The 26,399-nt window shown below is 42.7% G+C and overlaps 1 protein-coding gene across 11 annotated transcripts in view; it reads left to right on the top strand.

Annotated features, from left to right (window-relative positions):
- The window catches only part of huwe1 (HECT, UBA and WWE domain containing E3 ubiquitin protein ligase 1), a 46,332-nt gene that overhangs the window by 7,230 nt on the left and 12,703 nt on the right, over window positions 1-26,399 (top strand). The window contains exons 1-62 of one of the 11 annotated variants that reach the window (XM_088993492.1): window positions 455-650; window positions 1,570-1,616; window positions 1,688-1,755; window positions 2,516-2,614; window positions 2,735-2,941; window positions 4,898-5,050; window positions 5,138-5,200; window positions 5,303-5,380; window positions 5,486-5,533; window positions 5,626-5,794; window positions 5,867-5,967; window positions 7,039-7,189; window positions 7,268-7,395; window positions 7,460-7,600; window positions 7,690-7,795; window positions 7,878-7,985; window positions 8,071-8,172; window positions 8,289-8,369; window positions 8,551-8,657; window positions 8,835-9,012; window positions 9,093-9,184; window positions 9,266-9,468; window positions 9,611-9,668; window positions 9,746-9,922; window positions 10,032-10,277; window positions 10,453-10,586; window positions 10,666-10,778; window positions 10,864-11,037; window positions 11,137-11,353; window positions 11,426-11,548; window positions 11,613-11,850; window positions 12,514-12,861; window positions 13,035-13,157; window positions 13,249-13,344; window positions 13,419-13,688; window positions 13,881-14,033; window positions 14,117-14,244; window positions 14,347-14,428; window positions 14,545-14,721; window positions 14,813-15,358; window positions 15,445-15,640; window positions 15,719-15,886; window positions 16,787-16,935; window positions 17,022-17,088; window positions 17,205-17,428; window positions 17,511-17,722; window positions 17,812-17,994; window positions 20,253-20,425; window positions 20,678-20,817; window positions 20,893-20,968; window positions 21,064-21,162; window positions 21,243-21,370; window positions 21,455-21,614; window positions 21,755-21,983; window positions 22,071-22,246; window positions 22,338-22,427; window positions 23,109-23,269; window positions 23,389-23,431; window positions 25,107-25,421; window positions 25,600-25,798; window positions 25,873-26,015; window positions 26,127-26,347. In XM_088993492.1, the coding sequence (XP_088849618.1) occupies window positions 1,711-1,755; window positions 2,516-2,614; window positions 2,735-2,941; window positions 4,898-5,050; window positions 5,138-5,200; window positions 5,303-5,380; window positions 5,486-5,533; window positions 5,626-5,794; window positions 5,867-5,967; window positions 7,039-7,189; window positions 7,268-7,395; window positions 7,460-7,600; window positions 7,690-7,795; window positions 7,878-7,985; window positions 8,071-8,172; window positions 8,289-8,369; window positions 8,551-8,657; window positions 8,835-9,012; window positions 9,093-9,184; window positions 9,266-9,468; window positions 9,611-9,668; window positions 9,746-9,922; window positions 10,032-10,277; window positions 10,453-10,586; window positions 10,666-10,778; window positions 10,864-11,037; window positions 11,137-11,353; window positions 11,426-11,548; window positions 11,613-11,850; window positions 12,514-12,861; window positions 13,035-13,157; window positions 13,249-13,344; window positions 13,419-13,688; window positions 13,881-14,033; window positions 14,117-14,244; window positions 14,347-14,428; window positions 14,545-14,721; window positions 14,813-15,358; window positions 15,445-15,640; window positions 15,719-15,886; window positions 16,787-16,935; window positions 17,022-17,088; window positions 17,205-17,428; window positions 17,511-17,722; window positions 17,812-17,994; window positions 20,253-20,425; window positions 20,678-20,817; window positions 20,893-20,968; window positions 21,064-21,162; window positions 21,243-21,370; window positions 21,455-21,614; window positions 21,755-21,983; window positions 22,071-22,246; window positions 22,338-22,427; window positions 23,109-23,269; window positions 23,389-23,431; window positions 25,107-25,421; window positions 25,600-25,798; window positions 25,873-26,015; window positions 26,127-26,347 (9,315 nt within the window). In that variant the 5' untranslated portion in view covers window positions 455-650; window positions 1,570-1,616; window positions 1,688-1,710. Of the gene's footprint in view, window positions 1-454; window positions 705-1,569; window positions 1,617-1,684; window positions 1,756-2,515; window positions 2,615-2,734; window positions 2,942-4,897; window positions 5,051-5,137; window positions 5,201-5,302; window positions 5,381-5,485; window positions 5,534-5,625; window positions 5,795-5,866; window positions 5,968-7,038; window positions 7,190-7,267; window positions 7,396-7,459; window positions 7,601-7,689; window positions 7,796-7,877; window positions 7,986-8,070; window positions 8,173-8,288; window positions 8,370-8,550; window positions 8,658-8,834; window positions 9,013-9,092; window positions 9,185-9,265; window positions 9,469-9,610; window positions 9,669-9,745; window positions 9,923-10,031; window positions 10,278-10,452; window positions 10,587-10,665; window positions 10,779-10,863; window positions 11,038-11,136; window positions 11,354-11,425; window positions 11,549-11,612; window positions 11,851-12,513; window positions 12,862-13,034; window positions 13,158-13,248; window positions 13,345-13,418; window positions 13,689-13,880; window positions 14,034-14,116; window positions 14,245-14,346; window positions 14,429-14,544; window positions 14,722-14,812; window positions 15,359-15,444; window positions 15,641-15,718; window positions 15,887-16,786; window positions 16,936-17,021; window positions 17,089-17,204; window positions 17,429-17,510; window positions 17,723-17,811; window positions 17,995-20,252; window positions 20,426-20,677; window positions 20,818-20,892; window positions 20,969-21,063; window positions 21,163-21,242; window positions 21,371-21,454; window positions 21,615-21,754; window positions 21,984-22,070; window positions 22,247-22,337; window positions 22,428-23,108; window positions 23,270-23,388; window positions 23,432-25,106; window positions 25,422-25,599; window positions 25,799-25,872; window positions 26,016-26,126; window positions 26,348-26,399 lie in introns of those variants that run through there. The other 10 variants (XM_088993444.1, XM_088993453.1, XM_088993436.1 and 7 more) reach the window with 10 other exon arrangements.

Here is a 26,399-nt window from a genome sequence, read left to right as displayed (position 1 = left end):
TCTTTCTGCGTTACCGTGGTCGAGTTGTACAGAAGTGTACTGGTCTTTTATGTGAAATCTATGATTTTTACATTACGTCTGTGTTGAAACTACAGTATATTGTTGCTGCCCACCGCCCCCAACTGTTATTCGGGGGTCTGAACAGGACATTTTGCATTCATCTTAGTGAGGAATTACGACACGGCACATCATAAATCGTTGTATGCATACTTCCGTTATAGAGTTGGGGACACTTTTCATTGATTTTTTTAAACCCAAAAGATTGGATGAAAAAACGGGTACACGGGCAAAAACTAGCAAAAAATGAACACGCACACGACGTACTAACGACCGCGGTCCTTCTCCGAGCCCTCGACCATGGTTGTCTCTCCTATGCGTGTATGTGTTTTCTTTCCCCCCGAACGCCAAATCGCAAGTGTGTGTGGCACTGTGACGACAATGATTCAGCGAGTTGGTCTGCCGATACGTTGCTTGCTAGCTGTAGCTGACCAGCTAGCGCGTGCTACAGCTATTTGATGAGTCAGGGTGAGAAACTGAGCAGTGGCAAACGTACGTTGGACCGTCGCACTTGTTTCACTTGGCCGCATGTCATCGTCGCGGCCACCTGAGCGCTGTTGGTGGAGCAAGAATTGGAGGAACCCGAGAAGGAGGTGCGGGTTTTTTCTCGGCCTGAGCCACCCCGACCTCAATTGGCGTAGAGTCAGGTCAGGACAGTGAGCCGGACCCTCTCGTTGTGGGTTGACAGCTGCGACTCGGATGGCTTTTGAGACATGTTTTGGCCCTGGGTGGTTTTCACGCTAGGCACGGGCCCTCTTTCCTCTTTGGGAGTGTTTGGCCCGCTTGAGCGCAGTCTTCGGGTATTGGTAATGCTTCTTGACACACTTGAAAGCGATGTCGGCTAACAACCCAAAGCAAATGTTGCGGTGCCTTAATTTATTGTTCGGGACTCGAATATCAACGTGAACTCCGACCGATAATGTTGATCGTTTTAAGTGTTTTTAGAACGCTCTTCGTATTTTCAAGGGCAGCGTGGCCGTCGTATACATTCGCGAATTGTTTACATTTAACATCTAGCTTGTATTAGCATGCTACTTCGCTAGGTAGCTACCTAGCTCCAACTTTATGCTGTCAGCGTGAAGTATTTGTGGTGGACAAGTCATCTCAGTGCTCGCCATATAGCTTCAAATCATACCACTCGGACTGTCCAACAAACCATATTGGAATTGAAAGGCAAGTCAAATGCGGCGTTTCACGACTATATTTGCTAGCGCCGTATGTTCCAAGCTAGTTACCGGCTAATGGGCTCGCTCTGACTTTGCTTTGTGATGACTAGTTGACTCTCAGCAGCCACTTGAAAATTAAAGTCATACTTTCTCATATTTCCTTGACAACGCTGTCCATGCCATTTGAGGGTGCTTTTGCAAACATTTCGGCATATTAATTAGTTGTTCTTGAACAAGTCAGGGTGTATGCTTATGTCAAACAATAATACAAATGTGGTACAGTAATGGTGTGCGGGTCAAACCTGCTGCTCAATTTTCTTAGTTTCCTTATTCTAACCTCTTCTAGGTGAAGCAACTCAAACATGCCGTTAAGGGGCCCTTTCCAAAGTATCTGTAGGTATACTGTGAATTTTTGTGCATTGTTTCTGAAAGGCATGGTTACTAAGACATGTGATTTTCAGCAGGAGCTTTCAATAGATCACCAACCATGAAGGTGGACAGAAGCAAGTTAAAGAAAACGCCTACAGAAGCTGTGAGTATGCTTGAGCATTTCTGTGTGACAATTTCTGTTAATACCAATGCTGACAAAATTTGACAAATGTGGACCCCAGCATCATTTCAAACATGCACTATAGCAACCATATATTTTCATTGGGCTAAATGATAATTTAAAAATATATATCAGACCAGACAAAATATGCATCATGTAGTAGTAGCTCTGGGTTCTAAATCATTTTTTTGGGGGCGGGGGGGTATGTTCTTTTAACAAACTTTCCCCACTGACTGCAATATGCCAGTCTGCAACGTACATGCAAAGCAGTGGTAATCTGGGTCATATGTAAGCGAAACAGTAGGATTGTGGGTAATGCAGTTTAAGGGCTCAAGCTTGTTAGAAAAAGAATCCCAAAGTTGTGGCACACTTCACCAAATATGCTCTATACAACACAAACTTGCCTTTCATGGCAGCATGGCTGGAATGCTCAATCATCTAAAAAAAAAAAGCATATTGTTGCTGCTGCCTGATTTCATTTCTGACAGAAGTGTACCGTTGTGTCTGGAATTATTTTGAACATTTTTACTGTTGAGTGCTATTTTCCTAAAATTATTGTTTTGTCAATTGTTGATGAATCTTGGGTACATGAAAATCACTGTACTCCTCAGAGAGTGAAGTGATTGAATAGAATGGAAACACCAATCTGACATCTTGTGACATCCTAAAGGATATTAAAAAAAGTGATTGGTGGTCTTCATTGTTTAATCTTCAACTTTGTGCCCCTTCTATAAAACAACAGCCTGCTGACTGTAGAATACTGATAGAGAAGCTCAAAGCATGCAGCGACGATCAACTGCTCATTGAACTGCAGCACATCAAGACCTGGAATATTGGCAAGGTAAATGTCAAGCAGTCATTTCTTTGTGAAGCAAGGTTGTATTTTGATGGAAACGGGTTGAATTGATTTCAAGTTGACAACCTCACTGGAGTGTACTTTCTCCGTGTCTTTTCGTTATAGTGTGAGTTGTACCACTGGGTGGATCTGCTGGACCGCTTCGATGGCATTCTGTGTGATGCAGGCCAGACAGTGGAGAATATGTCATGGCTACTGGTGTGTGACCGGCCGGACAACAGCCAGCTCAAAGCCCTGCTTTTGGCAGTGCTCAACTTCACAGCTTTGCTCATTGAGTACAGCTTCTCCAGGCACCTTTACAGCTCCATAGAGGTACGAGTGACTGGAAAATCCGTACCCAATCTTTTGAAGAGCAGTTTTTCTGTAGGAACTAATATACTGCAATATAAACCAAATTAGTTTGTGTGTGTGTGTGTGTGTGTGTGTGTGTGTGTGTGTGTGTGTGTGTGTGTGTGTGTGTGTGTGTGTGTGTGTGTGTGTGTGTGTGTGTGTGTGTGTGTGTGTGTGTGTGTGTGTGTGTGTGTGTGTGTGTGTGTGTGTGTGTGTGTGTGTGTGTGTGTGTGTGTGTGTGTGTGTGTGTGTGTGTGTGTGTGTGTGTGTGTGTGTGTGTGTGTGTGTGTGTGTGTGTGTGCGCGCGTGCGTGCGTGCGCATGTGTGTGTGCAGTCAACAGCTGGCAAGGCATATTCCACAATCCAGTCGTTTATTCACAGCTCAATGTAATAAACAATCCTGGTCTGTTCGGCAGCACTGTCAACAGCTAGGCCTTTAAAATAAAAGCATGCCAGTTTGGTAACAGCCTAACCACACTCTTGAACGTCATTGTCGCTTTTTTAGTAGTCACACCCAAAGTGTGACTGTTCTACCGGACTCTTATTTTAAAGGTCTAACTTGTGACAAGCTGCATTGTACTAGTGTTGCCTGAGTGGTGCATTTCCTTGAGGTTTTCATGAACGCTCGAATTGTCCAAACCGGTTTTCAATCTTTTTTGAGCTCCAGCACAGTTTTTTCATTGAAAAAAATCATGTGGCACACGATTAATTGAAAATGTCAAAAAAGGGTTATTTAATGAATTTTTATATTATCAGTGTTTTTTTATACTCTTTGCCTCGGCATACTTGTGTGATATTGTCAGGTGTGCCGTGGGAAATTATCCAAGATGTATGCCTGTGCGGTCTGTCGCATGATATTGTATTCATGTAGTGCTCTTCCATACCCAAAGGGAGCAGCAACGGCTAGCTAATTACCTCATGCTTCAAGACAAGCTAAGTGTGTGGCCCTCTGCCATGCAATGAAAGTTACTCTTTCATTTAGATTTGTCATTTAGTTTACCGACAATGCAACGGCACCAATGTTCACTCAAAGCTGCACAGCTACACTGTGGTCGCACACAACAAAACCTATCCAGTGCAGAGAATGCACTCCATATGCATTAGATGTACTGTATTTTCTTCTTAATGAATTTGCAGTGTAATTGAATGAGTGACATCTCCAGCCAATCACACAATCCGATGCAAAGACGGTGTGTAACCAATCATGGCATTCCCATTACTTGCACATGTTCTCCATAAAACAAGAGTGTGGATGGTGGCGACACGTGTCGCACATGTTTTATCGTGGTGAAGCGACCTTGCAATGAATGATAAGTCGACTCCCCAAACCAAAATAAGAATCAGCTGTTTATAAGTTGCTTATAAATTGGAATAGCTGTCGGTGTCTGCTCATAAAAGCACTGAAACGGGATGAGATATTTTCTTTTTCGAGTGAGAAAGATCAAAACATTGAGCAAAGCAAAAGTTGTAAGCAAATTTTCCGAATTTAAAAATATGCACTAAATGGAAGTTGGACAACCTCAAGTGACAGATTCAACAGAAAAAACTCATTTAAATGATGTTGGAATTATAGAAAGGCTCAAGATGGGAAAGCGCATTGGTATAAAATTGAGGGAGGGAGAGCACAAACAACAAGGAACTTGCAACTTGCAAAAGTGTTGCACAGAAAAAAAAAACAGACTCGACTGAGTTAAATTTCTAATTGGTTATATTTTACTTGCCATAAAAACAAATACACTAAGTATTGTATTGATGTCATTTTAATATTATATATAATATACGTTGGAATATATTGTAGTTATTAGTGACTCATTAGTTGTAGCCGAAGGTCTTGTAATGTCGTATTGCAAGTCAAACTGCCATTCAGACTCCGACTGTGACATAGTGTCCTGCATGTCACAATAAATAATAATTTGATCACCTGTTCCTCCTTCACAGCACTTAACAACCTTACTGGCGTCATGTGACATGCAAGTGGTCCTGTCTGTGCTGAACCTCCTGTATGTGTTCAGCAAGCGGTCAAACTACATCACAAGACTAGGATCCGACAAAAGAACACCTCTCTTGGCACGTCTGCAACATCTGGCTGAGGTGGGGTAGACTATTTAATGTATTTTTTAGGCTGCATTATTTCGGAATGGAAAGGTGGTATTGTTTTGTTTCTTTGGGGTCTTGTAGAGCTGGGGAGGAAAGGAAAATGGCTTTGGCCTAGCTGAATGCTGCAGGGATCTCCTCATGACGGTAAGAGTCTGTCAAATATCGATTTCATAATGCTGTTGTAAGATTCTGATGTAATTAAATGGAAGTAATTTTGCTAAACCACCATGTATCTACCTATTCCAGAAGTACCCTCCTAGTGCAACCACACTGCACTTTGAGTTTTATGCCGAACCAGCTCCTGAGGTCAAAGTGGAGAGGAAGGTAAAGATGATTTAATTATTTGCAATATGATTAAATGAATGCATGAGATTCATTTTTCTGTTTTAAGAGTGTGTATGTGTTAATGCTTCCCCAATTTCTAAACAGACTAGCAGCAACACACTACATTATATTCATATTGAGCAACTTGACAAGGTATGTACTGCTTGAATTACCGCATCAACACAGTATTGATAATGTAATACTTCATTTCAAATATGACACTTCCTCGCCCTCCCTTTTTTCAGATTTCAGACAGTCCATCTGAGATTATGGAGTCACTCACAGTCATGTACAACATACCGAAAGACAAGCAGACGCTGCTTTTCACTCACATTCGTCTGGCTCATGGCTTTTCAAACCACAAAAAGAGGTTGCAGGCCGTGCAGGCCAGACTACATGCCATCTCTATACTGGGTGGGTTTAAGCTAATCGTTTAACATTGTGTGACAACTTGCCTCCGTTTCTAAAGGCTCTTTTTTTCTGCAGTGTATTCAAATGCACTGGGTGAGTCCACCAATAGTATTCTGTATAATGGCCTGATTGAGGAGCTGGTGGATGTATTACAGATAACAGACAAACAGCTTGTGGTAAGTGATGGATGACTTTCAATCGCATCCAATAGTGTCTTAAGATACAGGCTTCGTGACCATGCAACATATATAACTCAAACCATTTTTCACCAATGAAATAAATGGAAATGCCATTAAGCCATAACAGCCTCCACAAAAAATAGTACTCAACAATGTATAAAGACATATTTTAGAACAAATGGAATGAAATTAGTTTAACATTTGTGCCTTATGATTTATTTGTTGTGGGTTCCCTCTGGTGTGCGCAAACTGAATACAGTTATGCATCCATGTACAAATATGTTTTACATCTATAGTAAATGTCTCAGTAAGCTGTTTTAGCCACTGCCACATAAATGCTGTCTATTGATGTTTCTCAATGTCTCAGCTTTAAAGTAGCAAACTGTAATGTGAATTTATGTTTCCTATAAATGTAATTTAGTTTGACCGTCAACTTGCTATTTTAATGATTGTTTAGTGTCTACAAAACAGCTGCTTACTCTGAGGTTGGGTGAATGGGGTTTTCACTACCAATTTTCAGTGCTAATATCTCAGATATTCGCTTGCATCTCAAAAGGTTATAAAGGGCTATATTTCACAACTTGTACATCAGGTCACCCAAGGCAACACTCTATTGTGGAAGTCGAGTTTACGATATGCTCTGTGCAGATCAGCCAGTCCAAACATAATTCTGATTTAATACTGTGTTTGTGGATTATGAAATAAGAAGCAATATCTACCTGTTTTTATGCATCCAATGGGGGGTCATTTTCCTGCTCTATGTAGCCCAGGTATATATGACATCACAGTTGCTCAGGGGTCAGGTAACGGACAACCATGGCTCAGCTGGTAAATGTCACATGACCAAACTCAGAAAACAGATGAGCCTTTCTGTTAGTTAACTTATGTCATTTTCAGTGCATAGCATGTGACAAAATAGTCACCCTCCCCAAATATGCATAAATGGCTGGATTTTGCTGCTTTAATCGTTTCCACCAACATTATATTAATCAGAATATCACATTTAGGCCATAAAAATAAAGATTTGCGCTTTAAGTTTGAGTTTGAAACAACCTTTTGGTGCTTCAGGATATCAAGGCGGCATCCCTGCGCACTTTAACCTCCATTGTCCATTTGGAGCGAACACCCAAGCTTTCCAACATCATTGACTGCACTGGCACCGCCTCCTACCATGGCTTCTTGCCCGTGTTGGTGCGCAACTGTATACAGGCAATGATTGGTGAGTATCCCACCTTTGCTAGTGGTTGGTTTGGCACCCCAAACTAAGTAGTCATTATTTTGAACCTCTGGTTTCCAGATCCCTTGATGGAACCTTACCCACATCAGTTTGCAACTGCACTGTTTTCCTTCCTCTACCATTTGGCCAGCTATGATGCTGGGGGTGAAGCCCTTGTCTCCTGTGGAATGATGGAAGCTCTCTTAAAGGTATGCCTACAGCTCTTGTCAATGCTGTTCGTTTTTTTCTACAGTATGACTTTTTACTTTTCAGGTGATAAAATTTCTGGGAGATGAACAGGATCAGATCACTTTTGTAACGAGAGCAGTTCGGGTCGTGGACCTCATCACCAACCTTGACATGGCTGCCTTCCAGTCACACAGCGGCCTTTCTATTTTCATCTGCAGACTAGAGGTCAAGTCCTAAGGGTTTGACATGTACAGTCATTGAAAGGTAAATATTCCCACATAACCATTCCCTTCTCCGGCATTTGACACACACAGCATGAGGTGGACTTGTCAAGGAAAGAGTGCCCTTTCGTCATTAAGCCAAAGATCCGAAGGCCAAGGCCGACTGTCGAGTCTGAAGACATGGACACAGACATGGAGAGTAAGTCGGCTCAAATGAGTCGCTTTTTAAAATGGATCATAAAATTTGCATTTAACATAACACGGTTAAATAAATGAAACAGCGTCCGAAGTTGCCATGGAAAGCAGCCCTGGGCCATCAGCGGCTTCTGTTTCCAGACCGGAAATTGAGCCGAGAGGACTGAGCAGCACTGCAAACACGCCCCGTGCAGGTTGGCACAGACAGTGTAATCAGATGCAATAAAACAGAGGCTTTTGAAATATTTGAAGTATTTTTTGTGTTTTTTTTTTTTGCAGGCATGCAGTGTATTCCACAAAGGGCAGCTCTGTTAAAGTCAATGCTGAATTTCCTGAAGAAAGCCATTCAAGACCCTGCCTTCTCTGATGGCATCCGCCATGGTGAGCCATCCTCTACATCCTGAACTGGGCAGTCTAAAGCTCCACCTAAGACCTTTGCATGGAATTTGCTGCTGCTGCTAATGTTTCTGTTGTCACTTTTTATTTTTTCTTGCAAGTCATGGATGGATCCTTGCCTACCTCACTCAAACACATCATCAGTAATGCAGAGTATTACGGACCCTCGCTGTTCCTTCTTGGTGAGTACTTTTTAGCACTTCAGAAAGTGTTTTTACTTTTTAGCACTTCAGAAAGTGTTTTGTTAAGAAAGCCTTTTAGAATTGACTGGAAAGACATTGTTTTGTCTTATCATTTTACTGCTTGTTGTGTTTTTAAACAATAATAATGCTGTTTTTCTTTTCTGTCTCTTTGGGTTTGTAGCAACCGAGGTTGTGACGGTGTTTGTGTTCCAGGAGCCATCCTTGCTTTCCTCCCTGCAGGATAATGGTCTCACTGATGTTATGCTCCATGCACTTCTCATCAAAGATGTGAGTTATGGCAACTTTGGGACATTTAATAAAATAAATAAAATACATTGCCAGCTGAGTTTGCCTCAAACCAATATAAAATGCTCAAAGTAGCTTTGGGAAAATGACCTCTGTGACTGCATGCAATCATTAGAGGATGTCCTTTAATGTGCATTCCTAATTTTTCACTTGAATTAGGTTCCTGCTACTCGTGAGGTCTTGGGATCTCTCCCTAACGTGTTCAGTGCTTTGTGCCTGAATGCCCGAGGGCTTCTGTCCTTTGTTCGGTGTCAGCCCTTTGAGCGCCTTTTCAAAGTGCTCTTGTCTCCTGACTACCTACCTGCCATGCGACGGCGACGCAGTTCTGACCCTTTGGGTGAGTTGACTTTACTTCCGTGTGTTTTCAGTGCTGTTGTACCCTACTTGAGTGATATAAGTTTTTGCCCTCATCTGCAGGGGACACTGCATCAAATTTGGGCAGTGCTGTCGATGAGTTAATGAGACATCAACCTACTTTGAAGACAGATGCCACTACTGCAATCATTAAGGTAGTTTTAAATTTTGGATATATTTCTTTCGTCATATGATTGTAGCTATACATTCTAATGGAAGTTCAATTGTTGTTTTAGTTATTGGAGGAGATCTGCAATTTGGGCCGAGCTCCAGAATATGTCTGCCAGAAACCATCTATCCAGAAAGCTGATGGTACAGTGACTGTTCCACCAGCACGCTCCAGCCATGCTGCAGAAGAAGCTTCAAGTGAGGATGAAGAGGAAGAGGAGGCCCTCCACACATTTAGCCAACAGCAGGGGGAAGCAGAGAGCAACAGACAGTCAGTGCCACTTGAACTGTATGACACTGGGTTTATATGACAATTGAGCAGCAGCTTTGATCAACATTTTATATAGACATATGGTTTATAATTCATTTTGTAGTTAGTGTCTGTCATCATTTTAACACATACCTTCTTTTAGGGTGGTGGGAACTGAGGAGCGAATACCTATACCTTTAATGGATTACATTTTGAATGTGGTGAGTATTGAGACTTTGGTCAAATCCTTTTACCTGTTCTAAAATCATAACCGGCATGTGATATGGATCTTTTCTAGATGAAGTTTGTGGAATCTATACTTAGCAACAATACGACGGATGACCACTGTCAGGAGTTTGTGAACCAAAAGGGCCTACTACCTCTGGTCTCAATTCTGGGCTTGCCCAACCTGCCCATAGATTTTCCCACTTCTGCAGCCTGCCAGGCTGTTGCTGGTGTGTGCAAGTCCATTTTGGTAAGTCAAATTTCTTTTCTCCCTTTGATTCACTTGAGTAGCATCAAACAATTGAACTGTTTAAACTGACATTCTGAGCATACTTCCTGCTTCCATTCCATGTATTAAGACACTCTCACATGAGCCTAAAGTACTTCAGGAGGGATTGTGCCAACTCGACACTATTCTGACATCTTTGGAACCCCTACATCGGCCAATTGAGGTTCCTGGTGGATCTGTTCTGCTGAGGGAGCTGGCTTTTGCTGGCCATGTTACTGATGCCACATTGTCAGCTCGTGCCACGCCCCTACTACATGCGCTTACTGCAGCGCACGCCTATATCCTAATGTTTGTCCACACTTGTCGCGTAGGACAGGTAAATATTTATTTCAGGGGTGATTTGATCCTATGCTCTCTGTGGTTTACCAAGTTGTTCACAACAATGCCCCTTCTCATGCTAATGTATTCATCCATTTCAATAGGAAACTATTGCTGTGAATGATGCTTTGATTTATGTTGGTCATTCTTTGAATATGCCCGTTTGTCAACAGAGTGAGATCAGGGCAATCTCTGTCAATCAGTGGGGATCCCAATTAGGTTTGACTGTTCTCAACAAACTGAGTCAGCTCTACTGTTCTCTGGTATGGGAGAGTACTGTTCTGCTCTCCCTTTGCACACCTAACAGGTATAAGCACAATTAATTACCTCATATGTTGTATCATCTAAGCCCACTATTACCCACCTTACGATTATGTCTTTAAAAGTCTGCCTACAGGCTGTGAGTTTGGGCAAGCAGACATGCAGAAACTCTTACCCAAGGACGAGAAACCCTCTAATAGTGCTACGACAAGCACAATGCCCGGTTCCAAGAGAACAGGTGACAGTCATTTATTTGAGCTAAAATAAAAGTTTTTGTGTTGTGTTCCTTTGGAATACAGGTTGTCATATATTTTTATCAATAGAATCTGAGGTGGCGGAACCTTCTAGTAGTGGACTATTGGAGGGCATGGGTTTAGATGGTGATAGCTTGGCTCCCATGGAGACAGACGAAACCACCTCAACAGATCCTAAGTCCAAGTCCAAGCTTACCCCTGCAATGGCGACGCGCATTAAACAAATAAAACCCCTCCTCTCTGGTGAGCAATTCAAGTTTTTTAGCAAAGCCTATGAACAGAATGAGCTTTCCTGCATAATTACGGTATGTAATGTTTGATGGATATCTTGACTGCCTTTAGCGTCATCTCGATTGGGGAGGGCACTTGCTGAACTTTTTGGCCTGCTGGTGAAGTTGTGTGTCGGCTCTCCAGTACGCCAACGTCGTTCTCACCATGCCACAAGCACAGGCACAACACCCACGCCTGCAGCCCGAGCCACTGCTTCCGCTCTGACAAAGCTCCTCACTAAGGGTCTGAGTTGGCAGCCTCCACCCTATACACCAACACCTCGGTTCAGGTAAGCTCATGTTGCACAAATTATGTAACCTAATAAGTGGTAATTGTCACATGTGTTCATGTGCTCCCACAGGCTGACTTTCTTCATCTGCTCTGTTGGCTTCACATCTCCTATGTTGTTTGATGAGAGGAAGTACCCTTACCACCTCATGCTGCAAAAGTTTTTCTGCTCTGGTGGACATGATGCCCTATTTGAGTAAGTTGATCATGCAGCGATAAACATGTGTGTGTTTTTTAATACATTTAATTTTTTTGGGTAGGACGTTCAACTGGGCCCTGTCAATGGGTGGAAAGGTCCCCGTGTCTGAGGGTCTGGAGCATACTGAATTACCAGATGGGACAGGAGAGTTTCTGGATGCTTGGTTGATGCTGGTGGAGAAGATGGTAAATCCGAGCACTGTTCTTGACTCTCCACATTCACTGCCAGCAAAGATGCCTGGGGTCACACCAACCACACCCCAGTTCAGTGCACTTCGGTTCCTCATAGTAACACAGAAGGTAAGGTTTCATTCGTTTTGCGATGCAGAGAGTTCTAATTTTCACAGTGGATACTCGTCCCTAATTAAAAAAAGCACACACACAAAATGTCAGCGCTGTACTTGCAATTCTGAACGCACGTTTAAAATATTAACGTCACGTTGTTTGATGGCGGTACAGTTTCCAACTGGTTAGCAAATATGTCTCACAGTTCAGAGGTTGAAGTTTTGAAACAGGGCTACTGTCATTGTGACCTTCAAGAGACTGTATAACAGTGTAATGTTATTTTGTGTTGAGTATGCATGCCAATGTCATTTGTGACCCAGATTCAATCTGTCCGCCATCAGCAGGCCCAGCGAGCAAGATTTTTCTGTCATTATTCCAAGCCGGCTTATACAAACGATACGGTCTCGCAAAAATAATTTGCAGTGTACAGTGATAAATGCAAACTCCACATTGGAAGACTAACGCCTCAATTTGAACCCATAACCTTTGCACCATTAGCTACATGTGTTAACAAGTCATTCACCACATCATCCGCCATCATCAATCTTCCTCTGATATTATCTGCTGATAGGGGTAAATGTGTAAAAAAACAAAACTAACATTTCAATCCATAGTATGAACTAGCAATTGGGTCACACCCATGATTTTGGTAACAAGTATTAATTCTCTATTTATAAGGCTGCGTTCAGCTGCATCCGCAGCCTGTGGAATAGGAAGCCGCTCAAGGTTTATGGAGGCAGGATGGCTGAATCCATGCTGGCCATCCTTTGCCATATCCTACGGGGGGAGCCGGTTATCCAGGAGCGCCTGGCCAAGGAGAAAGAGGGCACAGCACGTCCAGATGATGAGGGGGCTCCTACTTCTTCCCTGGGAACAAATGCAGCCCCAGGTGTAGCTACAATCAGTGGAGAGACTGCAGCAGCAACGGCACCAACTGCTGGAGTGCCACCTGCCGGATCAGCTGAGGAGTCAACCAATTCCACTCCAAGACGTGACCCCCAGGTTAACCAGGCACAGCTTACACAGGTATGTCAGAATTTATTTTTGAGGCACTGAAGTCAGTCTGCAAATGTAATTTTGAAGTTCAGTTAATGAGTTTGTACGGTACTTTTGAGCCATTAAACATTTCGTTTCCATTTGTTTAGTTGAGAACATTGTATTTTGTTGTTACAAAATAAAAGTAATGTTTTATGTTTTAGCTCATGGATATGGGTTTCTCAAGAGAGCACGCCATGGAGGGCTTACTGAACACCAGTACCATGGAGCAAGCTACAGAATATCTTCTGACACATCCTCCTCCTCACCTTGGGGGAGCAGTAAGGGTAACAATGTTTAAACACAATCAGCGTACACTTTTGAAATAATCACTATTCCAACAAAGGCGACTGGCAATGTCTGTCATTGTTGGTCTAGGATCTTTCCATGTCCGAAGAGGACCAAATGATGAGAGCAATTGCGATGTCACTTGGCGAGGAGGTCAGCATGGAGCAACGTTCCGACTCTCCGGAGGTGGGTCTTCCTACATGTTCAAAGTGTATTTCAAACCTGTTCACTGACAGGTTGCTGATGTAATGATCTCTCAGGAAGCAGCACGGAGGCGCGAGGAGGAGGACCGGAGAGCCAGAGAGCGAGCGGAAGAGGAGGAAGCACGCTGTTTGGAGCGCTTCATGGAGGCTCAACCCCTGGACCCGCAAGAACTCCATGCCTTCACAGACTCCATGCTCCCTGGATGCTTCCATCTTTTGGATGAGCTGCCTGACACAGTCTACCGACTCTGTGACCTGCTGATGACTGCCATCAAGCGGAGCGGCCCTGAGTACAGAGACCTCATCCTTGGCCAGGTTGTCGATCAGGTCAGTGATTTCAATTTTCATGATTTATTATGCTTTTCCATTCTCCTATATTTTTTTTTCATTTCATATTTGTGTTTACTATTTTCAAATAGTCATTTTTTAAGTTTTGTGATGCAGCTGTATACTGGTAATTCAACACTTGAGTGCAATGATTCAAACAATTGTTTGAACATTTTTTTTGTTGTATTTTAGGTGTGGGATGCAGCGGATGTGTTGATCAAGGCAGCTGTGCCTCTCACTACAAGTGACACAAAGACTGTGTCTGAATGGACTAAACAAATGGCCACACTACCACAGGCATCAAAGCTGGCCACTCGCATTCTGCTGCTCACGTTGTTATTTGAGGTAACTAGATTGTTTTTACAGAAGCACAGAAAATTTTGTATCTCAGGAAATCATCATTTTTGTTTGCCTTTTTCTTTTGAAAGGAAATGAAGCTCATGTGTACCACAGTGGTCGAAAGAAGTGGTATTCTGAATTTGTTGATTAAATTGCTTGAAGTGGTCCAGCCCTGTCTGCAGGCAGCAAAAGAACACAAAGACATACAAACACCAAAGTGGGTTTATTTTCAAAAAGTTCCAAATAGCCTCTGACACAACTCCATTACTAAATCAATACAAAAATGCTGAAATTTTTCAACAATGTTCACTCTCTGCAGGTGGATTACACCAGTCCTATTGATTATTGACTTTTATGAGAAAATGGCAGTATCTTCAAAGCGCAGATCACAAATGAACAAGGTAACACATTCAGTTTGCTACATCAATGACATCAATGTCAGTTGCACTATACGTGAGCGACGTTAAGCTTTTAGTGTGGTGTACAACTATAAATTGCACTGATGATTTCTCTTCAGTACCTTCAGCCGAATGGGAATAACTGGAGATGGTTTGATGACCGCTCAGGCCGTTGGTGCAGTTACAGTGCTTCCAATAACAGCACTATTGACTCTGCATGGAGGGCTGGGGAGAGCAGTGTTCGCTTCACAGCTGGACGCAGACGATACACAGTTCAGTTTAACAACATGGTGCAGGTAACTACATACACATTGTACAAAAATGAGAATAACCTCTTTAGCTTCAATATGAGTTCATTTCTAAATCTAATAATAATCGTTGGTGTAGGTAAATGAAGAGACTGGTAACCGTAGGCCAGTGATGTTGACTGTTCAAAGACTTCCACGTTTGCCCAAACCAACCAAAGCCAGCTGCGTAACAGACTCTGAGAGAGATGAGGGAGACAGGTGCAAAGCCGAAGAAGCTCAGGCTGACCTTGACATTGGGGTAGCAGTGGAAATGATCACCCCCAAGGATGTTTCCAGCCAGCTTAAGGAGGTGACATCTGGCTCCGCATCTTCTCAGGAGGCGGACTCTTTGCAAGGCTTGGATATCATCGGCCTGAGTGACGATATGACCACCGTTCTCATCCGCGCTTGTGTCAGCATGATTAGTGTCCCGGTGGACCCAGACACCCTCCATGCTACACTGCGTCTCTGTTTACGTTTGACGCGAAATCACCACTATGCCATGATGTTTGCTGAGCTGAAGAGCACCCGAATGATTCTTGGGCTCACACAGACCTCTGGTTTCAATGGTTTCACACCTCTTGTTACCCTGCTCTTCAGACACATCATTGAAGATCCAGCTACGCTTCGGCATACTATGGAGAAGGTTTGAATCCATTCTCATTTTCCTTATTTTTCTTCCCGAATGAGTTCTGTCGATATACATTTTAAAGAGTTCATCTGTTGCAACAGGTGGTGAGATCCGCAGTGACCAGTGGAGCTGGTAGCACCACCTCAGGAGTGGTGTCAGGCAGCCTTGGTTCCAGGGAAATTAATTATATCTTGCGTGTCCTTGGCCCTGCTGCTTGTCGTAACCCAGAATGCTTTGCGGAAACTGCCAGCAATTGTGTCCGCATTGCTCTCCCTGCACCGCGTGGAGCTGGCACAGGTGAGTGAATTTCATCACACTGTCCATTTTTCTTTGCTGACCTGCATTCCTTCAGTTTTGCTCTCTATCCTTCCATAGCCTCTGATGATGAGTTTGAAAACCTTCGAATTAAAGGGCCAAATGCCGTGCAGCTGGTGAAAACAACTCCTCTGAAATTGTCACCACTCCCTTCTATTCCGGAAACTATCAAGGAGGTCATATATGATATGCTCAATGCCTTAGCGGCGTATCATGCGCCAGAAGAACGTAAGGTTTTTTTCTTTTCTTTTTTCTAGGGCTATAACAAAAAATCAAATACAGTAAAGTCTCGTTATATCGATATTCAAGGGAGTCCGAAAAAATATCGATATAACCGGGACTATCGATATATCCGACCCTGTTTGCATGTAATTTTCTCCGTGCGTGCATAGAAATAGTATCGATATAACCGGGACTATCGATATATCCGATATCGATATAACGAGACTTTACTGTAGCTCGAATAATTGGATGAAACAAATGGTAAAGCAAAATCTCGACCTCTAAGATTCCCTTGTGATCACCTTTCCAAATACACCAAGGTTACTACATACTCTTGAACCACTAAGTTGTCACAATTTTGCTGACCCAAAAGGAAACAGTGCATTGAGGACAGAAAATTCAAATGTTGGAATCATTTAAAAAGAAAAACATGTCTTCAATGTGTTCTCTGCAAACCAGGACATACCTATCCAGAAAATATAAACATCCTTAGTTTATTCAATGCAGGCTGCAATGTTAGAATTTTTTGCAATGCTCCACAAGTGGTCAATGAGAGACAGACACAACCACCTTCCGGTGGATTGAGCAAAACAAGTCAAAACATAAGCACATTTAAACACTTTCTGCAATGACAACTGATACGCAGTGAATAACTGGCATTCTGCGCCAACGGCCAACTACATACAAGCCCCAACCCCTGAAACCACACACATTTAAGTAAGATTCAGTAGTGTTCAAACATAATTTGTCATAGAGCAAAATTATTTGTTTGATTAAGCGATAGAATAATGTGTAAATTTTGCTGTGAAAATATTAAATGCTTCACTTGCTGCATCTGTAGTGTCATCACATTCAGTGTCAGTTATTTGAACTTAATAGTTAAACATGTTGTTTTTGTGGTCATAGCTGAGCGTCCAGAGGAACGTGTGGCAGCTGTTCCTGGTAGCCAAGACCTTTGCCAGATTTTGCAGGATGTCGGTGATGATGTTTACCAACAGTACCGTCTCACTCGACAGGGCAGTGACTTTGACTCCCAGTCTGCATTCCATATCAATGTGAGCTTTATCAATGATCAGAAACATTGCTGCAGTGAGACCGTATAATTTATAATGGCACGTGGCACAATGGCAATTTTTCCTAGACTCAAGTTTTTGCTGCGGATGGAGCTGTGGCAGAGTCGCCCCAGTCTAGCACCCCGCAAGGAGAAGGTATTTATTGTAGTCGTCTCACAAAGCAACCCTGAGAAAAATCATAGACCTTTTTTGATTATTTAAATTGTGTCTTGTATGAGACTGATATATATACACTGCATGAATGTGCTTAGCTTCCACACCTGAAGAGATGCGGGAGGAAAAGAAGGAGCAGGAGGGAGATAAAAGCAGCAGCTCAGAGGAGGCGAAAGCTGCAAAGCTAAAGGCAAGCAAGCCCCTCATGCCTACCTCCACCATCCTGAGACTACTGGCTGAACTGGTCCGCTCCTATGTTGGCATTGCCACACTAATAGCCTCTTACTGCTACACTGCGGGACAGTCAGAGCTTATTAAGGAGGTGGGTAAAAACTTCTGCTTTGTGGTGCCTTTCCATTTAGTCCCAAGTTTTCTATTCACCTGTTACATATCTGTCTCAACAGGATTGCAGTGTGTTAGCTTTTGTGCTCGACCACTTGCTACCTCATACCCAAAATTCAGAGGACAAGGACACCCCAGCCTTGGCCCGTCTTTTCCTTGCTAGCCTAGCAGCTGCTGGCACTGGCACTGATGCTCAGGCTGCTTTGGTTAATGAGGTGAAGGCTGCCCTTAGTCGAGCCTTAGGAATGACAGAAGGTGCTGAAAAACATGCGAGGTAAACATGATTCTTTACAAATGCAATCTAATGATATGAAATCCATTGATTGGTGTTGAAAAGCCCGCCTACTAATCTGTCTCCCACAGGCTTCAGGCAGTGATGTGCATAATCAGCACCATCATGGAATCATGTCCCTCCACATCCAGTTTCTATAGCACCGCGGCAGCCAAGACGCAACACAATGGCATGAATAATATAATACGGCTATTTCTCAAGAAAGGACTGGTCAGTGACTTGGCCCGTGTTCCTCACAGTTTAGATTTGTCAAGGTAAGTGATTCTTATTTTGTGATTTTTTTTTTTTTTTTTATTTTATATTTTATTTATTTTTTTCAAGTTTGCCTTCCTAACACATAGGAGGCCTTTAATGCCATTTGTAGCACAAAAATGCTGCTGCCGTTTTGATCCACAAAGTCAATTTCATCTCTGGGGTGAAAAGATCTAGGAGCTAAAATACTTACCAATCAAATGAATTGCAATCTTTTATAAATCGTCCTCGGAGTAAAACTCGCACTAATCACAAAATGCAAAAGAAAATAAAAACTGTCGCATTTTGGCAGGGAATTTTATTTGACAAAATCTAATACCAAGAACAAAATATGTCATCCATAGCAATTAAGGCAATTTAAAATACATTTAAAATAAGGAACAGCAGGTTGAATAAATGTACGATATGTTAATGTTACATTATGCAGAAACAACAAACCAAGAATGTGCCCGATATGTTCAAGTGACATATAAAGAAGTGTTCAGATAACTACATCATAACTGTGTTAATAATTTCACATAATAAGTCAGTCCATTTTGTGTTTGAGAGCCTTTTACTGAGCATCTTCATCTTTATTAAGTTCATACATACAGTTGCTTGTTCTGTAGCCACAAAGGGACATAAATGTATTTTTGTGCTTGTTCCAAGCCCGGATAAATACAGAGGGTTGTGTCAGGGAGGGCATCTGATAAAAGCTTGGCTAAAACAAACATGCAACTCAAACTTCTGAAGATGGATGACACTCGTACGCTGTGGCGAACCCTTGAAGGGAAAAGCCAAAAGGAAAAGAAGTCTGTGCAGCAAATAAATCGCACACCCAGCCAAACATGAACAAAATTGTGAAAACATTTAAAACCTAGAAAATAGGGAAATTTAAATTTGATGGGCCTTAGTTCCCAAGTTCCTCCTCCGTTTGTGATTTGGTTTTGTGCCATCACTGTCAACAAGTACAAGGTTCATGAAATTCAGTATCCACTTGGTTATCAACAGATTTTTAAAATGTTTATTGTAGTGCGATTAATTGATGAAAAATACTGTAGAAATTAATCTTGAAAAACAATGTGGCAAATCAAATCGCAAAGTTCTGGTCAAAAATCTTGATTGGTTTCCTTAAAGGACAACCGACGTCTCCGGACAAGTTGTGTCCATAATTTGTAAAATGGCTTCAATTGACTTCTACTGAGCGTATTTTACAAAGATTCCACCGCATATAGCTATATTTTACGTTTTAAGACTCGCTGAATATTCAGAAAGTCTTGTTTTTGAGTTGGTGACGAGTCCGTACGTGATGTCACTAAAGGCCCGCCCTTTACCGTAAAAAAGACGCATTGTAGCGGTCCTTCCATCACGTCAATGTATTTTGCTGTACTTGTTTGGTCTGGGGACCTCGTGTTGCACCCAAAAGCCACCAGAACGGCAGAAGCGGGCGTCCAAGCGCCATATAAGGAATTTATCAGCCTGGATGTCGCCATTTTTGTGCCTCTTTTTTTGGGTGAGAGATTTTCCCCCAATGTTGCCTCAAAATGGCACAAATAAATTCTTTAATCGATTGCAAACATGTATGCTTTCCTCTTCAGAACTATTTGAATCATATTCATCACTGGATGTGGAACAAGAAAGCATATTCTCTGAATCTCAAGCCATTGTTTTGATGCAATGCAATGCAAGACGTCTTGGCGTGACGCCACAAACTGGGGGCGGGAGTTTCTGAAAATGCCCAATTCGCAGCTCAATTTTTTGCAGATTTTGGACACTTTAAGTCATTTTTATTGGTGTTTTGCATTTGACTAAAAATATCATACTGCGTGTTTTGGGTATTTTAGATGCTATAAAATGTTTTTCTGGTGTCAGTTAAAAAACAAAAAAGTGACGTCGGTTGTCCTTTAATTGTTCAGAGTATTAAAAAACATATATTTATGAGGTATACATGTTTGTGTTGCCCAACTTCGGTGGTTGAACCAATGGAATTGGTCCACATATACATAAGATTTTCAGATTTTTTATCAAATCTCAAAAGAAACTAACATTGAGAACTAAATCAAATTAAAGAATAACTCTTGTGGGAAAATCACAATTGCGGAGCACACAAAATAAATGTGCACGTTATGTACTGTAGCAATTGGAAACATTGTGAAGTTGTTCACGTTGGATGCACAATGCAAGAACATTAAAAATTAATTTGGTATTAGTGTGATTATACACCATTCACTGCATAGTAGGGTTGAGCGAATCCAAATAATTTACATCTGATTCTCTTTAGCCCCAACATGGCCAACACAGTGAATGCTGCCCTTAAGCCTCTGGAGACTCTGTCTCGCATTGTTAATCAGCCCAGCAACTTGTTTGGAAGTAAAGGATGTTCCAACAAGAACAAGACCGAAAACGACGCTCCGGGCGCTGCAAGGGATAGCAACAGCAACACACAAGATCAAGGTATCCACATTCAACCTGGTACACAAGATGGTTTGGTTCAGAGAAGACACAGCAGACTATCTTGTGATTAAACAAACACTGTCACATTTGTGACAGGTCATCCATGTAAAATACAAATCTAAAATTGCTGCTTTTGTGCTCTCGAACTCGGTTGCTTTATCTCTCTCCAGCCACGGGATGCTGATAAGTGAATTCTTGCCAGATCCAATGTTTGGAAAGATATGTTACTGGTGTCAGTTGGATCTGTTACAGGAGAATCTGGGGAAGCGGAGCCAGTTGAGGGCAACCACAGGGTGCAGGTAGCAGACAGTGACTTGATGGATGGAGAAGCAGAAGGTGATACAGTGGTCATTGCTGGCCAACCAGAGGTTCTCAGCACGCAGGCTATGCAGGTGAGTAGCGTTGTTTTGAACAGGATATTTACTTACATTTCATCACACCATGACGACATTGACATATGTGTGAAGGTGGAGAATGAGTTGGTGGATCTGATTGACGAGCTACTTGAGAGAGATGGCGGCACTGTCAACAGTACAATCATAGGTAAGTCTTGATTAGAGGTCAGTCAGCATTATGTGTGTGGGCGAAATGATCGGAGAGCAAAAGGTTCCAATTTTCCGATTTTCGGGTTGTTTCAGTTGGGCAAAGTGCTGAGGATGAATCTCAAGAGGATGTGCTGATGGAAGAGGCCCCATCCAATATTAGCCAGGCATCCACTCTTCAGGCAAACCGAGAAGGTGAATGTGGGGAGACGTCTTTTTAAAATATTTATCAAGCTGTAAAATGTGGTCTAGTTGCAAATCGACTCTATGGTTAGATTCTATGAATATCCTGGAACCAGAAGATGAGGAGCACACACAAGAAGAAGACTCCAGTGGCAGCAATGATGATGATGACAGCCAGGATGAAGAGGAAGAAGAGGAGGAAGACGAGGAGGAGGATCCGGTTTGGAGCTATATATGTCTTTATATTGCTGACTCAAGTGGTGTTGCTTTATAAATAAAGTTATAATTACATCTTCCTCTCAAGGATGACGAGGAAGGAGATGAGGACGATGATGATGAAGGTTCAGAGATGGAGCTGGATGAGGATTTCCCTGACATCAATGCTGCGCCTCATATCCGCTTTGAGAGATTTGACAGAGATGATGACCTCATCATTGAGTTTGACAACATGTTCTCCAACAATGGTGAGCTCACAGACTTATTTTCACATGTATTATTCTAATCAAAAATACATAGACATTGGAAGCGCCATTATCACAAATGATCGAACTATATTACTATACTGTTCCCTAATGTCTACCTACATTTTATCTTCTTCCATCAGCTGACATCCCTCCATCACCAGGGAACATTCCGAGCTCCCACCCTCTGATGGTGCGCCACGCCGACCACGGTTCCCTCACCCTCGGCGTAGCAGGCACAAGTAGCCGTCTAGCACAAGGCATGGGCCGTAGCCAGCGGACGCTTAGACAGCTCACTGCCAACAGTGGGCACACCATCCACGTCCACTACCCTGGAAACCGCCAGCCCAACCCACCACTAATCCTGCAGAGGTAAGAGCCAAGTTGTCTATTGATGTTTTTCCAGAGCAGCCGCAACATTGTAGTTTGTCAACATTTCCACTCCTTAACCACATGTAGATTGCTGGGCCCCAGTGCTGCTGCAGATATTTTACAACTGTCAAGCTCTCTGCCTCTACAATCTCGTGGTCGAGCTCGTCTTTTGGTCGGAAATGAGGATGTCCACATCATTGCTCGTTCTGATGACGAATTTGATGACTTCTTCCATGAGCAGAGTAGCACGGGGGGTCAAACGGGTGAGATCACTCAAGCCGCTTTTTTGTTGGGTGGTCTTTTCATCAAGAAATTACTGTACCTGTTTCATGTTGGGAATCTATTTCTGTCTAGGTACCCTATCAAGTATTCCAACTGCCTTAACGAGATGGACAGATGAGTGTAAAGTGCTGGATGCTGAAAGTATGCACGACTGTGTCGCAGGTAAACATGATCAGAATGCTGCTGCACTGCAAACTCTGGTAACATTAGTGTTTTGGTCAAGATCGGACCAACCAAGCCCAAAACATTATCGAGACTCTAGCAGCGAGACGCTGACAAGTTTCAAGACTTTGGAATTTTTTAGACATAGAAAAACCGGGGCGGAAAACTGTCAAAAATGACCACTATCTTCTTTTTCCTCCCTATTACATTTGCAACAAGTATAAATTCAGCTAATTAGTACAATGAAGCAAACCTTATTTATATTCAAGTGCCTTTGGATTGGCAGGTCGGTGGTCACCCTTTTTAAAAGAGGGTTCCAATTACAGAGGTATCACACTCCTGAGCCTCCCTGTTAAGGTCTGTTCAGCGGGGGTTCTAGAGGAGAGGGTCCGTCGAGCCTCATATTGAGGATGAGCAGTGTGGTTTTTGTCCCGGCTATGCAAAAGTGGTCCTCAAAGATGCATGGGAATTTGCCCAACCAGTCTACATGTGCTTTGTTGACTTGGAAAAGGCGTTTGGGGGAGTTCTGTGGGGTGTGCTTCGGGAGTATTGGGTACAGAAACCCCTGATACGGGCCGTTCGGTCCCGCCACGACCGATGAGACGTTATCTTTGCCAGAGCTTGTTTCACCTTTTTAAATAGCATAAACCAAAATGAAGTGGTTACTTGTATTGTTTTCAGTTGTGAAGGTGCCAATCCTGCAGCATCTGGAAGGTCTGCGAGATGAGGAGTTAGAAGAGCGGAGGGAGAAGCGAAGGCGCCAGCTGGCTGAGGAGGAAGAGACCAAGCAAAATGAGCGGAGGGCCTCTGGAGCAGAGCAGACCCGGGAACAGAGCTTGCAGGTCGGTTTGCACATATTGCAACGCCTTGCTCACTTTATTATAAACACCCAGACCGGAGATGATTAATTTGGAAAGACAAACATTCACAATTGCTTTGTTTTCTGCTTTCTTGTCTGTAGGGTTCTGGATTGGGGACAATTAATGGCACAGAAAGCACTGCAGGTACTGACTTGTTGACAGGGTTTTATTTTTTAGATTTTTTTTAAATTGAAATGGTTCCATCTGAAAGAAATCACAAGGCATCAAGAGTCAGCAGTGCGTGCTCTGGGATGAGGTAGTAGTTTGTATAGTTTTAGGATCACACCAGATCTGGGAGATAACTATACAGTCTACTGTCTTTCTTAGGGCAGCGCCACAACATCTTGGCGATATCATGTGCAGGAAAAAAGATCTGCTATCTGAATACAGGCATCTCATTATTTCAAGCTGGTTGCGCTGTGGTGAGGTAGTAAGTTGTGTTGTTGTTGGGGAACAGGATTGTACGCCCCGTTCAGGAGATAACTATACAATTTACTGCCTTCCTCAGTAGTAATTATTTCACAACATGTTGATATTTCTCCAGTGCTTATATGTGTAAGATTAAACTTTTGCCTGAAATTGAATGTGAAATCAGTTCTGCTGTCTCTAAACAAAGCATAATGGCTGCTCTCTTGCACAAGTTGGCTCTGGAACCCTTTCCAGGGTCACTATGGGGACTTTGGCTGTCAGTATGAAAGCTTGAAAGCTATCAGTTACTATTTTTGTTACCTCCATAATAGCTATGCGGGAGATTTAAAGGACAACCGACGTCACTTTTTTGTTTCGTAACTGACATCAGAAAAAATGTTTTATAGCATCTAAAATAGCCAAAACACGCAGTATATTTTTAAACACCAATAAAAATGACTTAAAGTGTCCAAAATCTGCAAAAAATTGAGCTGCAAATTGGGCATTTCCAGAAATTTCCGCCCCCAGTTTGTGACATCACGCCAAGACGTCTTGCATTGCTGGAGAATCAAAACAATTGCTTCAGATTCGGAGAATATGCTTTCTTGTTACACATCCAGTTATGAATATGATTCAAATAGTTCTGAAGAGGAAAGCATACATGTTTGCAATCGATTAAAGAATTTATTCTGTGCCATTTTGAGGGAACATTGGGGGTAAATGTCTCACCCAAAAAGAGGCAGAAGAAAATGGCGACCTCTTGTAGACATGACAGTGTATTGCGTTTCCACAGGCTGATAAATTCTTTACATGGAGCTTGGACGCCCTCTTCTGGCGTAACACAAGGTTTTCAGACCAAACAAGCATTGACGTGATGGAAGGACTGCTACAATGTGTCCTTTTTTTCGGTCAGGGGCGTTCCATCAGTGACGTCACGTACGGACTCGTCACCAACTCAAAAACAAGACTTCCGGAATATTCAGCACAATTCTTAAAACGTAAAATATAGCTATATGTGGTGGAATCTTTTGTAAAATCTGCTCAGTTGAAGTAATTTGAAGCCATTTTACAAATTATGGACACATCTTGTCCGGAGATGTCAGTTGTGCTTTAAATACCGTTTGGAAAAGCTCCATTTGATGCAGTTCATTTCAATATTGACAAAAAACTTTAAAAGCTGTGTGACAGAAGGTAGCCTTTTTTTTTTTTTTTTTTTTTTCTGCTAATTTGGCTCTCGAGAATATCAGAAATATTACTAAGCGAAAAGGCTTTGTTGTTGCGGTCCTATTGTGTGTATCACCTATTTCATCAGATTTTTATCACTGCTGAATTATATTTAACTGCTAAAACAGCTTTTTTTCTCAACTTAATACCAAAACACTGTGATTTCCCATATTTTTCTTTTTTTTAGAGGGTGAGCAGTCTCAAGGAGGTGCAGTATCTTGTCTTGACCCACCCAGGCTGTCAGAAGGCTTCCTCACTGCTCCCCCATCTGGGGACGTGACTCCAACTACCCCAGCTCCCCATGAACAGGCCCTAGTTTCCTTGGAAACTGCAATTAATCAACAGGTCCACCAACCGATGGCTGGCCTGCTGTTGGCCGAGTCGCATGCCAGCTCATTGGCGGCGCTGGCAGGTGCACGCCTTCCGCCCTTGTCTGCAAGTGACAGGCCTAGTAGTGAAGCAGAAGCATCTCAGATGGAAATGTCCCCAGCACCCACAATCGGTGAGATAGCAGGGAAGGTAGACTATTTCAAATTAGCCATGACTAAAGGTGCATTCATAACTTCAATCAACATTGTTTAGTTGTAAACAGTCAAGTTATCAGAATACTATCTCAAGTTAACATTAAATGGAATACTCCATGACAATCTCTTACTGTTGGCAAACTCCCACCCCCTCAGCCTCAAGCCCGGATATGGTGGAGACTTCAGAACCTCCAGTAGTGGGTGTGTCACGATTGGAGGGGTCACCAATGGACACCAGCAGCCCTGCCTCTGCTACACAAGATGAAGCTCTTTCCAACCCTGCCCTTGTGTCCCAGGACATGTCTGGTAGTGGGGAGAGTGAACTGACCAACAGGCAGACCAATGCAGAGTCCGAGTAGGTTTTTTGTTTGTTTGCTTGCTTGTTTACAAGTGTTGTATCTATGCTGATTTAAAAATATGTTTCTGAAGAAATGATGTTCATTTGATTAGCTCCAGTACGGTTTCATCTGCTGCTGAAGCAATAATCAGGAGTGACTGTGCCGACAGCCAACCCCAGGCTATCCAAGATCCTCTCCCATCCACAAGCAACGAGGAAGAAGACCCACTTGCAGGTACAGGTGGTTATTCCCCGTATATCCACATCCCCACTACTGACTCCACAATACATGACATCACAATTACGAAGTTTCAAATTTGCTCTTGTGTGCTCTTTGCCTTTGCAGGAATCAGTCTTCCTGAGGGCGTTGATCCATCTTTCCTGGCAGCTCTTCCTGAGGACATTCGTAGAGAAGTGCTTCAAAATCAGTTGGGAATAAGACCACCATCCCGCTTAGCTGCAGCTCCCAGCCTGCCGTCGTCTACTGCGCCTATACTAACAGGGCCTGGTGTTACGGAGGTTAGCCCTGAGTTTCTGGCGGCATTGCCACCTGCCATACAGGAGGAGGTGAGAAATTGCTGGATAACATAACTGAACGTATCTGAATTAGGGGTGACAA

The sequence above is a fragment of the Hippocampus bargibanti genome, linkage group LG01 (genome assembly GCF_051943395.1).
Source record: "Hippocampus bargibanti isolate YZ-2025 linkage group LG01, ASM5194339v1, whole genome shotgun sequence".
NCBI lineage: Eukaryota > Metazoa > Chordata > Actinopteri > Syngnathiformes > Syngnathidae > Hippocampus > Hippocampus bargibanti.
Note: the sequence above shows the minus strand (reverse complement) of the source record. Positions and strands in the feature narration are given on the sequence as shown.